Source organism: Pinus tabuliformis, chromosome 6 (assembly GCF_031772625.1).
Source record: "Pinus tabuliformis cultivar Carrire ecotype Pingquan chromosome 6, CPIR1, whole genome shotgun sequence".
In the NCBI taxonomy this organism is placed as follows: domain Eukaryota; kingdom Viridiplantae; phylum Streptophyta; class Pinopsida; order Pinales; family Pinaceae; genus Pinus; species Pinus tabuliformis.
In genome coordinates, this window is record NC_142292.1 from 562,689,136 (window position 1) to 562,707,792 (window position 18,657).

An 18,657-nucleotide genomic window follows, 5' to 3' on the forward strand; every position below is an offset into this window, starting at 1 on the left:
CAGAATAACCTCATCTGGTAAAGCTCCAGAGAGATCCATCTCCACACATATTCTGGTGAAGGAAGTATACTTTTCCCTTCTAGTAGCCTCAGAAACTTTGACAAAACACCCTAATTTATTTCCTATGGTTGATAGAGACTTTGTTTGCTAGTGATCAAGAGGTAAAGAATAGAGCCTTACCTAGATTGGTACTAAAGTAAAAGTTTTGCGTTCTGGAACAAAGTTCATAATCCAAGGACGCATATAAAGGCCTGCTGCAGCATAAAAGTATGGCCCTCCCTCAAAAACTCTGTCCTTATCTTCAATATTTTCAAATACTACAGTGAAAAATCCCTTGGACCTAAGATGTAGGTCAATTCTACCTCTTGGTTTCCAGTGGTATTTAATCCACGTTTGTAATGCTTTTTTAGTGGGCCACAATCCCATGAATTTAAAAATGACTGCATACGTTTGCATATGATCCCTGTGCACCTGCAGCGCTGGATCATTTAAAATGACTCTTGGAGTTATCGCCACCTTGGGTTTGCATGGTTCCATGTGTGATTTGTCTTTAGTGCTTTGTTCCTTGATTTCTTCCTCATTTTCCAATGCAACATTGTGCTCCCTTGACTTAGTTCCCTCCTGCTCTTCTTCATTGCTTCTGTCCTTTCCTTCTGAAGGCTCTCTATCATTTTCCATTAGTTTTTTTCCCCTGCTAGCCACAACCTGCTTGTAGGAGGGAGTTGAGCTCCCTCCTGTTCGTCCTTTCATGGAGGACTACCTCTGTGACAATTCGAAACCCTGGTTGTTTTCCTCCAATTCACGCCTTCTCGTGTTCAGCTCCCTTCTCCCATATAAATAAATATTATCATTAATAATAATGAATTTGAAAATAATATTATTAAATAAAAACTATTAATAACATCGTTAATACGATATTAATAATGTTTAATAACATCTCTTATTTGATTAATATTATAAATCTAAGTGATTAATAAATTCAAGCATTTAATCTCTCTCGTTTATTAACTCCATAGTCACCATAAACAATGTTCTAGAATTGTGGTCACCCCATAGTCAACGATATTTATTTTAGTGAACTAGATTTATTTTAGGGTTTATAGTTTTTATTTTAGGATATATATACCTTAGTTTTATAATATAAATTCCTTGCGTTTAATATTATTCCCTTGGGTTGATAACACATTGGGGTTTTAGAATTATTCCCTTGGTTTTATTATTCCCTTGAGTTTATAATATCAATCCCTTAGGTTTATTAATATAAGGCTTTGTATTCCTAGTGTATAATATTATTCATAAGGTTTATAATATTAATCCTACTATTGAATATTAAAACTAAATCCAATTTACTAGTAGTTTTATATAAAAATTGCAATGAAGAATTCATGAATAGGATAAAAAACTCATATGTGATCTCCACCATTTACAATTTTAGCTTATGAATATTTAAAAAAATTAACATGTTAAATATTAGTTCTTATAAATATTAAAAATAGAATTTTAAGTATTAGTTATTATAAAATTATAATAGTTATTATTATAAATAAGTAATATATTCTAAATGATATTTAAATAAAAATTATGATTAATAACAAAGGTTGTCCCAATATGAAAATCAACCATGGTCTACCATGGTCAACCATAGTCTGACGTCACATTGTGCCAAAGATTGTCCAAATATGAAAATGAAGCATGGTCAACCATGGTAAACCATGTCTATTTTTTGGTTTATAATATTTATCTTAGGTTTTATATGCCTTGGATTTATAGCATTTATCCCTTGGGTGAAATATTATTCCCTTGGGTTTTAGTATTAATCCATTTGGTTTCTAATATCAATCCCTTAGATTTATTAATCTAAGGATTCTTATTCACAGGATTTAGAATATTAATCCTTGGGTCTAATATAAATCCCCTTGGTTTATGATCATGGTCAACCATGGTCCAACATCACATTGTGACAAAGATTTTCTCAATATAAAAATCAACCATGGTCCAACATTGCATTGTGACAAAAGATTGTCGGCATATAAAAATAAATCATGTTCAACCATGTTGGAATGTTGCATTGTGAAAAAGATTGTCTAAACATGAAAATCAACCATGGTTAACCATGATAATTGTAGGTTTTACAATATTTATCTTTGGGTTTATATATCTTAGGTCATTTATCCCTTCTGTGTAATATTATTACCTTAGGTGTTTAGTATTGATCCCACGGGTTCATTAATCTAAGGGTTCATATTCCTAGCATGTACTATTATTCATAGGGTTAATAATATTAACCCTTGGGTTTACTATAAATCCCATGGATTTAGTTAATTAAATTGGACTGATAATATTCATCCCTTTGGTTTAATATTACTCCAAACAATAATCAGTGATAGTCAACTATAGTAAACCATATTTATTTTAGTCAACCATGTTTATTTTAGGGTTTACAATATTAATTTTAGGGTTTATGTACCTTCATTTTATTATATTAATCCCTTGGATATAATATCATTGGTCAACCAGAGCCCCACGGGGGTAGGCGAGTTGGTAATCATAATGCAGTGAAGGTCGTTAGAAAGGCGGGCTCCATACTAAAGGTCAGGAGTTCAAATCCCCCGGACTAGCTCGGGGCTGTGGAGAGGGGCAGATGCAGTTCCCAAGGGTTATAGTGATAGCGGTCAGAATCGACCCCGTGTTACGCGAGTTGCGAGGCTTCTCCAGTTGCCGATTCCTCTGTAATAAAAAAAAAAATATCATTAGTCAACCATGTTGCAACGTCACATTGTGCCAAATATTGTCTCAATATGAAAATCAACCATGGTCAACCATCATAATTTTAGGGTTTACTTCCCCATGGGTTTATAATATAAATACTTTGGGTTTATTAATCCAAGGGTCCATATTCCTCTACTGTACTATTATTCATATGGTTCATAATATTTATACTTGGGTTTAATATAAATCTCATTGATTTAATTAATTAAATTGGGTTGATAATATTCATCCCTTGGGTTTAATATTACTCCAAACCATATTTATTTTAGTCAAACATGTTTAGTTTAGGGTTTATAATATATATTTTAGGTCTTATATACCTTAGGTTTTTACTATTAATACCTTGGGTCTAATATCCATGGTCAACCATGCTGCAACATTGCATTGTGAGAAATATTGTCTCAATATGATAATCTACCATGGTCAACCATGATAATTTTATGGTTTACAGTATATATCTTAGTGTTTATATACCTTAGATTTATAATATTTATCCCTTGGTTGTAATATTATTCCCTTGGGTTTTTAGTATTGATCCCTTGGGTTTATTATTCCCATGGGTTTATAATATAATTCCATTGGGTTTATTAATCTAAATGTTCATATTCCTAGGGTGTACTATTATTCATAGGGTTCATAATATTAATCCTTAGGTTTAATATCAATTCCATGAATTTCATTAATTAAATTGGGTTGATAATAGTCATCCCTTGGGGTTTAATATTACTGTCAACCATGATCAACCATAGTCAACCATGATCAACCATAGTGAACCATTTTTATTTGAGGGTTTATAATATTTATTGTAGGGTTTATATAACTTATGTTTATAATAGTAATCCCTTGGGTCTAATATTATTCCATTGAGTTTATAAAATTTTTGGGTTTCCGAATTAATCCTTGTGTCCAATATTAATTCTTGGGTCTAATATAAATACCCTAGGTTTATAATCATGGTCCAACATAACATTGTGACAAAGATTTTCTCAATATGAAAATCAACCATCACCCAACATCGCATTGTGACAAAATATTGTGTGCATATGAAAATAAATCATTGTCAACCATGGTCAACCATGTTGCAATGCCACATTGTGACAAAGACTGTCTCAATATGAAAATCAACCATGGTCAACCGTGATAATTCTAGGGTTTACAATATTTATCTTAGGGTATATATATCTTCGGTTTATAATATTTATGCCTTCTCTGTAATATGATTACCTTGGGTGTTTAGTATTGATCCGTTGGGTTTATTATTATCGTGGGTTTACAATATCAATACCTTATGTTTATTAATCTAAGGGTTCATATTCATAGGCTGTACTATTATTCATATGGTTGATAATATTAATACTCTGGTTTAATTTAAATATCATAAATCTCCAAACAATAGTCAACATGGTCAACCATATTCAACCATAGTCAACCATATTTGTTTTATTCAACCATGTTTATTTTAGGGTTTGTAATATTTATTTTAGTGTTTGTATACGTTGAGATTATAATAGTAATCCCTTGGATATAATATCTATGGTCAATCATGTTGCATCATCACATTGTGAAAAATATTATCTCAATATAAAAATCAACCATGGGCAACAATGATATTTATGTTAGGGTTTATTTACCTTGGGTTTACAATATTAATTCCTTGGGTTTAATATTTTTCACTTGGGTTTGTAATCCTTTGGGATTTTAGTATTTAACACCTTGGGTTTATTATTCACTTTGGCTTATAATATAAATATATTGGGTTTATTAATCTAAGGGTTCATATACATAGGATATAATATTAGTCATAGGGTTTATAATATTATACATTTGGTTTAATATGAATCCCTTGGGTTTATAATCATTTTCAACCGTAGTCCAACATCACATTATGACAAATATTGTCTCAATATAAAAATCAACCATGGTCAACCATATTCAACCATGGTCAAGATTGGTAAACCATTGGGTTTATTCATAGGGTTTATAATATTAATCCTTAGGTTTAATATAAATCCCCTGGGGTTCCCTTGATGCGGGTGGTTGAAGATGAGTTAATGCATATGCAATGTCGGTCTGGCAGGTGGCCGAGCCACATGGCCTTCTGCGCTCTCACCTATGGGAATTTAACGCAGGCCTCTGTCTCTGGGCTAGCACCATTAATCCGCTACATGGATCGAGACCTTCTCTGTATTCTTAATATCATGGCTCCGAGCCCTCAGTAGACCTCCATTCTGCCTCTAAATTGCTCTTGCCACCCTGCTGCAGCAGAGCCAAGCTCTCGCACTGCAACAGGGCGGCGTTGCAGACTTCTCAGCTATGTCGACCTGGGAAATGGTATTCACGTCTCACACTCTATTTACTGCAGCTTTCATTTTGATGCATCGGCCCTTGCCTCTGTCCCTGATTTGAGTCCCCCTGTCATTCACATTGTTAACTCTGCTGCCCTCGTCCAGTGCCCTGTCTGTAACTTGAACATTTCAGCTCACTGCTCGCTGCAGCACCCCACTCAGAGCAATACGACGTGACATCGTCACCGCATGCGAAGTAGGAGGGGAGGTAGCTGCGGAAGAGCCATCCACCCCACTTTGCGACTTCCATCTGCATCGACTTCCCCTTCGCACTACCCACCCCCCGGCCCATCCACTTCCCATTTCCATGGCAGTCATCCGGTAACCCGTAGTGGACGAGGACAAGCCAATCTTGGTGTGACTCGTCAAGCTGATGGGGCCACCTAGACGCTCATTCTAAGTGCTTCCACCCAATCCGCTCAATTTCGTTTCCTTTGCTCCATGCAGGAAGCTGGTGCACACAATGATCCAGAACACAACCCAGCGAAGAACCTGGTTTATCTGCCCCCCGACCATGTACAGAAGATGCCGAGTGCCAGCAATCAGGAGGAGGCCAAGGATCATCTAACCACCAGCAGACCGAAGGCTTCGAGTGGCAAGGCCACCAGCACAACCAAAGGAGGTTAGGATGAAGCCAGAGAGACCCACGACAATATGGGTGGCAAGCAGGTAGAGGATACTGATTCAGGTGAGTATGGGTGTCCGATTGTGGAGGAGAAGCCACCGTCATAAGACACATAACACTTGCATGCAGACAGGTCACGTGTCCAGCTCAGTCTTTTTAGTAGTTTGTCTTTTACTGCTGTTAATTTTGACAGTTAATTTTGAAATTCACCATGACAGTTAATTTTGAGTTTTGGAGATGTAGCCCTTACGCAGGCTAATGGCTTTTCCTTTCTCTCATCTTCGAACTGGTTTCCCTTCCTAGGGTAGTCTTGTTTTAGTTTTGATGTTTAAACTGGCCATATGGATTTTCTAGACCCTCAGAGGCCGAGGCCTCACTGTAAATTATGTTTCCATTAATAGATTTAGTCTTACTTAGAAAAAAAAAAATCCTCTGGGATTATAATCATGGTAAACCTTAGTCAACCATGGTACAATGCCACATTGTGACAAAGATTGTCTCAATAAAAAAATAAACCATTGTCAATCATCGTTAACCATGGTCAGCAATGGTAAACCATTGTCAATCATCATTAACCATGGTCAGCAATGGTAAACCATTGTCAATCATCATAGACCATGGTAAATCATGGTTAGGCATCGTCCTATGTCACATTATGACAATATCAAAATCAATCATTGTCCAACATCTCATTGTGACAAAGATTGTCTCAATATGAAAATCAACCTTGGTAAACCTTAGTCAACCATATTTATTTGAGGGTTTATAATATTTATTTTAGGGTTTATCTACCTTTGGTTTATCATATTAATACCTTGGGCTTATTAATCCATGGGTTCATATTCCTAGGTTATAATACTATTCATAGGGTTTATAATATTAATCATAATGTTTGATAAAAATCCTTTGGGTTTATAATCATTGTCAATGATGGTCAACCATGGTCCAATGCATCATTGCGAGAAAGATTGTGTAAATATAAAAATCAACCATGGTCAACCATGGTCCAACATCATATTTTGACAAAGATTGTCTCAATATGGAAATCAACCATGGTCAACGATGGTCAATGGTGGACCAACGTCGCATTGTGGGAAAGATTAACTCATTATGAAAATCAACCAAGGTAAAACATAGTTAACCATGTTTATTTTAGGGTTTATAATATCTATTTTAGTGCTTATATACCTTGGGTTTATAATATTAATCGCTTGGGTTTATAATATTAATCCCTTGGGTTTAATATTATTCCCTTGGATTTATAATCCATTGGGGTTTTAGTATTAACCCCTTTGTCTTATAATATCAATCCCTTGGGTTTATTAATTTAAGGGTTTGTATTCCTAGACAAAGACTGTCTTAATATGAAATTGAACCATGGTCAGTTGTTGTCAACAATGGTAAACCATTGCGAATCGTCGTCAATTGTGGTCACTCATGGTAAACCATGGTCAAATGTCACATTCATCTGAAAAATTTTCAAGCATTGCATTGTGACAAACATTGTTTCAATGTGATAATAAATCTAATAATGTTTGTTGCAATGTTATATTTCATTGAAATTTATTCAATGTTGTAATGTGACATTAGAAAATTGTGGTTTAATATTAGGTTTCTAATATTGTGTTTAATATTAGATTTATAATTTTAGAGTTTAATATTGGGAATATAATATTAGGGTTTTTATTATTGGGTTTAATATTAATCCTAGGGTTTGTAATACTAATCCTACTATTTATATCAATCCCTTGGGTTTATTAATCCCCTAGGTTTATAATACTAATACCTTGGGTTTATTAATCTGTTAGGTTTATCAATCCCTTAGGATGATTAATTGCTTGGGTTTATGATATTGAGACAATCTCTTAGGCTTATTAATCTCTTAAGTTTATTAATCGCTTAGGTTCAGTAATTGCTTGGGTTTATTATATTGATCACTTGGGTTTATTATATTGAGACAATATTTCTCATTGTGAGAAAGATTTGTTTGAATATGAAAATCAACCATGGTACAATGTCACATTATGACAATGATTGTCTCAATATGAAAACCAACCATGATCAACCATGGACAATGATGGTCCAACGTCACATTGTGGCAAAGATTAGCTCGATATGAAAATCAACCACAGTAAACGACAATTAACCATGGTTTTATAATATTTATCTTAGTGTCTATATACCTTGGGTTTATAATATTAATCCATTGGGTTTAATATTATTCCCTTGGTTTTATAATCCCTTGGGGTTTTAATATTAGTCCCTTGGGTTTATAATATCAATACCTTAGGTTTATTAATTTAAAGGTTCATATTCGTAGACAAAGATTGTCTTAATATGAAAATGGACCATGGCTAAGTGTTGTAAAATAATCAACCATAGTCTACCATGCTCAACGATGCACATTATGACAAATATTGTCTCAATATGAAGGCAAACCATGATCAACCATGGACAATGATGGTCCAACATCACATTGTGGAAAAGATTAGCTCAATATGAAAATCAACCATGGTAAACGACAATTAACCATGTCGTTTATAATATTTATATTAGTGTCTATGTACCTTGAGTTTATAAAATTAGTCCCTTGGGTTTAATATTATTCCATTGGGGTTATAATCCCTTGGGGTTTTAATATTAATTCCTTGGGTTTATAATATCAATCCCTTGGGTTTATTAATTTAAGGGTTCATATTCCTAGAGGAAGATTGTCTTAATATGAAAATGAACCATGGTCAACTATTGTAAACAATGGTAAACCATTGTTAGTCGTCGTCAACCATAGTCAATCATGGTCAACAATGGTCGAATGTCACATTTGTCTGAAAATTTGTCAATCATTGCATTGTCACAAACATTGTCTCAATGTGACAGTCAATCCAATAATAATTTGATATTCAATGTTGTAATGTGACATTAGAAAAATGGAGTTTGATATTAGGGTTTCAAATATTACGTTTCTGATATTGTGCTTAATATCATATTTATTATTTTAGAGTTTAATATTGGGATTATAACATTAGGGTTTTTATTATTGGATTTAATATTAATCGTGGGGTTTTAATATAAATCCCTTGGGTTTATTTTTCCTTTGGGTTTATAATATCAATTGCTTGGGTGTATTATTCCCCGGCCAACCATGGTTTGTTATGAAGTCAAGCATCGTCCAATAAGGAATTGTCATAAGGATTGTCTCAATATGAAAATCAACGATGGTCAATTGTGTCTATTTTAGCATTTATAATATTTATCTTAGGGTTTATATACATTGGGTTTATAATATTAGCCCTTGGGTTTAAGATTATTCCCTTGGGTTCATAATCCCTTGGGGTTTTAGTATTAATCCCCTCGGTTTATTATTTCTTTGGGTTTATAATATCAATCCCTTGGGTTTATTTTTCCCTTAGGTTTATAATATCAATCATGATCAACCATTGCCAATCATATCCAACCATGGCCATCCATGGTTGAATGTCGCATTGTGACAAGGATTGTCTCACAATGAAAATAAACCATGTTTTTCTTAGAGTTTGTAATATTTATATTAGGTTTCTAATATTGTGTTTAATATTAGATTTATTATTTTAGAGTTTAATATTGGGATTATAATATTAGGGTTTTTATTATTGGCTTTAATATTAATCGTGAGGTTCTAGTATAAGTCCCTTGGGTTTATTGTTCATTTGTGTTTATAATATTAATTACCTGGGTGTATTACTCCCTAGCCAACCATGGTTTGTTATGAAGTCAACCATGGTCCAATATGGAATTGTGAGAAGGATTGTCTCAATATGAAAATCAATGATGCTCAATCATGTTTATTTTAGTGTTTATAATAATTATCTTAGGATTTATATACGTTGGGATTATAATATTAGTCCATTGGGTTTAATATTACTCCCTTGGCTTCGTAATCCCTTGGGGTTTTAGTATTAATCACTTGGGTTTATTATTCCTTTGGGTTTATAATATCAATCCCTTGGGTTTGTTTTACCCTTAGGTTTATAATATCAATCATGATCAGCCATTGTCAATCATATCCAACCATGGCTAGCTATGGTTGAATGTCACATTGTGACAAAGATTGTCTCACCATGAAAATAAACCATGTTTATTTTATAGTTTGTAATATTTATATTAGGATTTACCAATGTTGGGCTTATAATATTACTATATTGGGTTTAATATTATTGCCTTGGGCTCATAATCCCTTGAGGTTTTAGTATTAATCCCTTAGGTTTATTATTAACTTGGGTTTATAATATCAATCATGGTAAGCTTTATTAATCTCTTGTGTTTGTAATATTGATCACTTGTGCTTCTTGATCCCTTAGTTTTTTAATATTTATCTCTTGGGCTCACTAATTCCCTGGCTTTATAATATTGAATGGTTGAGTTTATTAGTTCCTACAGTTTATAATATTAATAATCCCTTTGGTTTACTAATCCTTTGATTTTTAAATATTAATTCTTAGGGTTTATTAATTCAACAATCTTTATTTTAGTATTAATACCTTGGGCTTATTATTCCTTTGGGTTTATTATTCCCTTAGGTTTATAATATAAATCATGGTCAACCATTGTCAATCATAGCCAACCATGTTCAACCATAGTTGAATGTCGCGTTGTGATAAAGATTGTGTGACTATGAAAATAAACCATGTTTATTTTAGTGTTTGTAATATCTATATTAGGGTTTACCAATGTTGGGTTTATAATATTAGTCCCTTAAGTTTAATATCATTCCCTTGCGTTCATAATCCCTTGGGGTTTTAGTATTAATCCCATGGGTTCATAATATCAATCCCTTGGGTTTATTATTAACATGGGTTTATAATATCAATCATGGTCAACCATAACGAACCATGGTCAATTGTGGTAAATCATGGTCCGATCTCGCATTATGACAAAAATTGTCTCCACATAGAGTTTATATGCCATGGATTTATAATATTATTCCCTTGGCTTTAATACTATTCCCTTAGGTTCATAATCCCTTGGGTTTGTAATATTAATATCTTGGCTTTATTGTTGATTTGGGTTTATTATTCCTCGGTCAACCATGGTCCAACATGGAATTGTGATAAAGATTATCTCAATATAAAAATTAATGATGGTGAATCATGTTTATTTTAGCGTTTATAATATTTATGTTAGCGTTCATATACATTGGGTTTATAATATTAGTCCCTTGGGTTTATTATTCACTTATCACAATTCTAATTATTATTGGACCATGGGTTGTTATTATGAGTTAACAATAATAATAATAATTATTATTATTATTATTATTATTATTATATAATATTATTATCCATTATTATTATTACTAATTAATATTAATATTATAAAATTAATACAATAATCATAAGGATATGGTTGTCATTATTTGTAAAAATTAAGATGCTGAATGATGTTTATTTTAGTGTTTATAATATTTTTCTTAGGGTTTATATACATTGGGTTTATAATATTAATCTCTTGTGTTTAATATTATTCCATTGGGTTTTATTATCAATCCCTTGGGTTTATTATCCACTTATCACAATTCTAAGTATTATTGGACAGTGGGTTGTTATGGGTTGTTATTATGAGTTAATAATAATAATAACAATAATAATAATAATTATTATTATTATTAATACAATAACTATTATATTATTATAATAATATAATATTATTATGAGTTAATATTATTATTATAATAATCATATAATAATATATGTTAAATATATAAGAATTTGGTTGTTATTATTTATATGGTTATTAATAATCATCAATAGTTGGTGTTTAAAAGAATACACATAATAAGTATTAATGTCCTTGATACAAGCCTATTGGTGTATATCAACCATATTGGAAAATGTAGTTGTATATATGCTTCATATACGCCTATCAGCCTATATTAACCATATTAGTAAATATAATTTTAAATATTTAATTTTTTAAAAAGTAATTCTCATTCATAAGCTTCAAAAATTAAATATATGGTAAACTCGATTGATAGGTATAATAAACATTAAACATTTATTTCATTACACGTTATTGATAAATGTCAATCCATAATAAATATTAAATGTATTATTTATATCTATTAATATTTGAATCTATTATTATTAATTATAATATAAATTAATATATAATTTAAAAATATTTAAATTTAAAAATATGGAATAAGATTTTTAATCCTAGAGATTTAGTCTAGTTTTATCATACGAGGAAAAGTTTATAATATCAGTTGTAAAAATTGAATCTAAATAAGGAGGATCTCATTCATTCTTATAACCACTCAGAATAACCTTTATTTAACTTATAAAGTACAATTATATATATATATATAAAGTGTTGAACTCTTTAGAAAGACATGATAAGTATTTGATGTAATCATAATAAGCTTTATTGTAAAAATTGAATAGTCCTCCGAGGACCTAAACATATATATTTTCATAAATAATATAAAAGTAATTTCCACTTATACTATATTTGTGTGTGCGCGTGTATTACATTTAAATACATATGAAGTGTCCCTTATAGACCAAATATATATATTTTTCATACCAATATAAAAATATTTTCTACTTATTTTATATATATGTTTTGGTATTCATTCTCAACATCAAAACTCATTTTCATTAATTTAACTTAACGTAAATAAGTGATCCTATTCATTCCTTCCTATGTATGTTGCGGGGATGGAATATCCCGGATTCTCAAACCAGTCCCAGATTCTCGTCTCCAAATACCCAGTTCGAGTACATGTTCTTCTAAAAACACACCCAAAAGAACAAGGTTTTACGAGTAAGCATCAGGTTCTTCGCAACCAAAATTTGGGTTATTTTTTCTAATTGGGTGCACCGAACCCCGACAACGAGTGCAGTTCCTTCGTTTCATTCCCGTGAAACAGAACTCTTGGTGCTTGTGGCGAATTCATCACCATTATCGAATCGAGGTGAGATAAATGATGACGGTCAGCACTCCCTTTAATCACGTTACATGACCTGAATTGCAAATTCACAACCGAAGACCTAATGGACTGGAATGGAAAGTTACCAGAAATTAGCAGAGTTCCATTTACCATTTTATGCAGCGATCGATCAGGTATTTATATTCTGAGACTTCAGCTAAACGGAAATAAACTTCCCAAACATCCTTTAGTGATATCTTCACTAGGATTATCGAACGGTGGGGATATATATGTTATCAATTGCTCGAAGAGAAGCTTGGGGATTTACGAGGATAGCATCTGACTGGAGTGTACTGTAAACACTTTGGTAACAATTTGAAATAGGACCAACCTGTAATTGTGGCCTCGTAGTCCTTTGGACAATATTTTTTCTTGGGATATGATGCTATGGTTCGTATATGACAGGAATTCCAATGGCTGTGCTCAATTGGGTCTGATTGATTGTAGACATCCTAACCTCGAAGTGCAGATTGGAAAACGAAGGATGTGAATCTAAATCTGAATCTGATAATATATCCAAATACATGAAGATGACATGAATGAATCTGATGATATTTTCAAATATATGAAGATGCCATGAATGAATGAATGAATATGACATTAGCGGAGGCCAGAGTTCTGTTTCCTGCTGCTAGGGCAGGCATTACCTATGTGGCATCTCATTAATCATATAATTCGGAGCATAGACTTAGTGTATCTATCTCAAGGATTGGACTTTTCCCAAGTATATTTTTGGTAAGTTTTTACCAAATCATTTAAAATTATAAGTTTAAATTACATTTTTGGTGAGTTTTCTACCAAATCAGTTAAAATCATATAATTTGTACCATTAAGATGTTCTGCAGTTTGTGGTGTTAAACCCATTTAACTAATTAGTACCATTAAGATGGTCTGGAGTTTGTGGTGTTGAATCCGTTTAACTAACTAAAAATACGATACAATGACAAAAAGAAAATCTCAAAACATAAAATAAATAAGGTATCGAGTTAAAAAATCTTAAAACATAAAATAAGCAAGGTCAGGTCCCGAGTTTGGGATGGTGTTGAATTAATTTACGAAATTTCCAAAACAAATAAATAAAATATCGAGTTAAAAAAATCTTAAAACATAAAATAAGCAAGGTCCCGAGTTTGCGATGGTGTTGAATTAATTTACGAAATTTCCAAAACATAAAAGAGTTAGGCAACGGCCATTTTCATATCTTTAAATTGGAAAAATGAGGAAGACGAGGTGATGAACATGCTAACGACTTTAATGTACCGTGTGAACGTGGGTGATAGTCAATAATCCCTGCAGACTATAACGGGATGGCACATACAGACTTACTTCGACAGGACTCTGACCTGTCCTAATTTGCGACCCGACGATGATCAGCACCCACTCGAAAATATCTTAACAGTGATTTCAATGTTCAAACAAAAGGAGGGTTCTATTTTTCGGAAAGGACCTCCACTCCATCACGGATCGGCTGGAAGCTTGACAAACAACTTTAATGCTTTAATGGAATTGCTATGTCCACATAGGATGTGTAAATGATCAGTAAATTAAATTCTTAATGCAGGGTAATTAATTAGGCAGGCTATCATTTAGCTACTTGCCTAATGACAAATTACCTTTACCAACCCAGTTGAGGTGAGGATTATGTCCACGACCCATGCCAACCACGGGTTTAATATAGATATAATCACATCTCAGAACGTTCGCAAGGGCCAACTTGAGGATCTCCACTCCATCACGGATCCGCTGGAAGCTTGACAAACAACTTTAATGCTTTAATGGAATTGCTATGTTCGCATAGGATGTGTAAATGAAATTCTTAATGCAGCGTAATTAATTAATTAATTAATTAATTTTGTGTGATTCACTGACAATGTCCACTGGAAAAATCTCGGCAATACTTGACCCAAGAGATTTTAGGAATTGATCCTGTGACCTCCCATCTAGCAAGACATTGAGTTGACCGATTGAGCTAACCGTTGGAGCTTTTAATGTAGGGTAATTGTTTTAAAGATATTTAACTTTTTTAAAAGTTGTTCTCTTTCGTATTTAATTAGGGCTTCAAAAATTAAATAGATGGTAAATTTGATTGATAGGGATAATAAGCATCAAATACTTATTTTATTATGTATTTAGTGTAATTTAATCAATATCTAGTTATCAAGATGAAGCATGTTTACTTGAAATTGGAATAGGGATTCTAAAATTAAATAGCTTAATTGATAAAAGTCAATCCATAATCAGCATTAAATGCTTACTTTATTATATATTATTCATATATAAATATATTAATATTTTAAATTATTATTATTAATTATAATAAGAATTAATATATAATTTAAATACATGTATATTTAAAAAATATGAAACAATATTCTTAATTATAAAGATTTAATCTTGTTTTATCATGGAGATTTTTAATTTATAAATTAGATGTGCTATAATGTCATGTGTCAATACCATGATTTATCAATACAACATGCCTAAAATATAGTAACTCAATTCATATGAAACTTCTTCATATAGCATCTTTTTAATCAATATTTAAAAAACATAACCACTTTGAAGATAATCTCAATATTTAATTTGTATATACTATTATGAATGTTTTATAATATTACATAGACATTAAAATCCTATCATCAATCTAATAAGTATTGATAATTATATTAAAAATTTAAAAGCCCTATTCCAATGTACACATGCCTATGTAGCCTCCATGAGATATTAAAAGTTAATATATTTTTAGGAGTGATCACAGATTAATATTTAATATTTATTTCAAAAATAGTTTTGCTCTTTCAACTCTTTTAATTAAATTGATTAATTAAAAAATATCACGTGAACAACATCATATGGTTTTTGGCATTTGGCATTGACAGGTCATGGTAGCCTAAGGAAGCATGCTTTTTTTAGTAGTGATCATAGATTAACATTTAATATTTATTTCAAAAATAGGTTTGCTCTTTCAACTCTTTTAATTAAATTGATTAATTAAAAAATATCACGTGAACAACATCATATGGTTTTGGGCATTTGGTATTGACAAGTCATGGTAGCCTAAGGAAGCATGTTTACAAGTGAAGAATCTTCATGATTAAATGGATAAATCTTGGTCAAATCATATATTAATTATTTTTTATAATTAATAATAATAATAATAATAAGAAATTAGTCCATGAGGAGAATTCAATTAGCAATTTCTATAATATGAAGTATTATGTAAATTGTAAAATTCAAGGTTCAAATCCCTTTTAAGTGTTTACCCCGTGTGTGTGTATATATATATATATATATATATATATATATAAAGATTTTTGAAAATCTTGACAATCTGAAATAAATATTAGAGTAAACGTTTTAATATTTATAAAAAATTGATACCTATCAAATAATTAAATTTATATAATTATACTAAGATATTGAAAATTAACAATTAATATATTTAAAAATAGAATACATTTTTTGTATATATAAATATAATGTAATACAATACAATACCATATACAATTTTTAATAATATTCTTATCAAATAACAAAATTAATTAATTTCTATTAATTTTTTTTATTTTATAATGTGAAATGTTTTATAAAATGTTGAATATACCACAAAGCTATATCTATCCCACCATTATATTTATATAATTATATTATTCTATTCAAAATTAACACCTAAATATATGTATATATATATATATATATATATAAAATAACCAAATTAATAAAATACCTACCGAAGTACAAACTACGAATTAAAGTTTGAAATGCTAATTGAAGTTCGGGAAGAATTTTAGCATGTCAAAATTCGACCCTTCAATAAGTCAGCCAGATACTGAAAATGTTTTGCACAATATCCAAGATCAAGATCAATCTTGATATAACCACGATATTCAAAAGGATCTGCACAAATATCCAATATAAAAATCTTATACAAGATTTTTTTAGAAAGAAAAATCAGTATATATTATATTGAGAAAATATAAAGATCTTGGGTACAAAGAAAACCCATTGCCTCATTCTGTATATCTGTACATGGAGTGCAGAAATTGGCAGACCATATGTGCATAAGAAGCAATGCCACAGCCATTATCGGAACGTGGATTGCATAAGATAAAAGAGCATAAGAGGCTATCTGTTCATGATGTGCATAATGAATAAACCATATGGGCGCAAGAAACTATACCACAGTCGCTTGTCGGAATGATCATACACAAAGAAGGCCCGAAGCCTGTATAGCTGTGGAGAATGTAAACCATATGAAGCTATTAACACAGACACAAAGTCGAATAGATTAAGATCCGCGCCTAAGGGAAAAACGAGCCCCATAGCTGTAGAAAATGATAGATCCAAAAAACAGGAACGCTGTTGACCATATGACAGAATGTGAAAGGCAGAAGGAGCCAATTAAATCTGAGTGGGCATAGACCCCAAAATGGAAGGAAGAATGGAAGCAAGCGGCAGGCTGGAGGCCTGGAAGATACGCCTGTTCCTCCACGTCCAGATGTTCCAACATGTGAGACAGAAAAGAGCCTGCCAGGTGGGGCATTGAGCGCCCCACCATGAAAAAGCTTATGAAGGACTGGTTCTCCTTCCAGTTTCAAAATTCCTATACAAGATATTCAAAAGCTTTTGCACAGATAAACGAATCATGAAAATTTTCCGAAAAAATTATCCCAATCAATGGAAAAATATAAATCAAAGGAAAAATATACAAATATCACCATTGAATTTCTACTCGCGGGAACGAAGTACAGAGAACTGATGAAATGAAATTAAAACAAATTAGGTATCAGGAAATCTACATATGATGTTTAATGTGCATATGTTATATAATATGAAGTTGCTTGCGCCTACTAATCACGGCTTTCTTCTGTCCCCCACGGAAAGGAAGCATACATCCCCACAACATTAACTACTTCTTTCTCTCCAGTTTGCTCAATAATCGGCTGAATACCCTTCACCTCAATACCCTTTTCTGCGAGGCCCCCTCTTCCTAATTTCGATCCAAACACAGCGTACTCCTTCGGCCGAATATCGCCCATTATATTCTCGAAAGGTGGCCACTCATGAGGCACCTGGCACTTGGAATCCTCCTCCTCAAATACCGGCTTACAGCCACGGTGGGTACATTCTACTGATACGCCTGCTCTTCTTACGAACTTCCGAAACAATCTCATTACAGGGAGTTGATCATCAGAGGATCGATACAGTTCCTTACTTTCCCGTGAAACAGCGCCCTTCGTCCCAGAGGATCCTGATCTCTGTGGCGAATTCATCACCGTTACGTAATCGAGGTGAGACAATGGATGACGGTCAATGGATGACGGTCAGTACTCCCCTTAACCACGTTACATGACCTGAATTGCAAATTCACAACCGAAGACCTAATGGACTGGATTGGAAAGTTACCAGACTGGATTGGAAAGTTACCAGAAATGAGCAGAGTTCCATCGGCCATTTTATACAGCTATCGATAAGGTATTTATATTCTGACACTTCAGCTAAACGGAAAAAATCTTCCCAACTAGCATCGTTGAGAGACATTTTCAATAGGGTTATCGAACGGTGGAGATATATTTGTTATCGATTGCTCGAGGAGAAGGTTGGACTTACGAAGATAGGATTTGATTGGAGTGTGAATATATTGTGTAAATCGGACCGACATGTCATTGTACCGCACTTCTTTCTACAATTCTTTTTCTTGGGATATGATGCTATTCTTCGTATATGATAGCAATTCCAACGGTTGTGCTCGATTGTGGACGTGAATGAATGACTATGACATTAGCGGACACCAGAGTTCTTTTTCCTGCCGCTTCACGTGATGGTAGGGCAGGCATTACCTATGTGGCATTTTATTCGTCATATAATTCGGAGCTTTCACTGTTCATCTATATTTACACCGCCCAGGTTAAACACTATATTTACACCTAAGTTAAACTGTTCTGAATTTT

General features: G+C 32.4%; 1 protein-coding gene across 1 annotated transcript; it reads right to left on the reverse strand.

Annotated features, from left to right (window-relative positions):
- Window positions 1-16,705: 16,705 nt before the first annotated feature.
- On the reverse strand, window positions 16,706-18,317 carry LOC149259758 (uncharacterized). The gene has a single exon (XM_089377065.1). It carries the CDS (start codon window positions 17,977-17,979, stop codon window positions 17,557-17,559), a length of 423 nt encoding a protein of 140 aa, XP_089233191.1. The 5' UTR covers window positions 17,980-18,317; the 3' UTR covers window positions 16,706-17,556.
- Window positions 18,318-18,657: the final 340 nt, after the last annotated feature.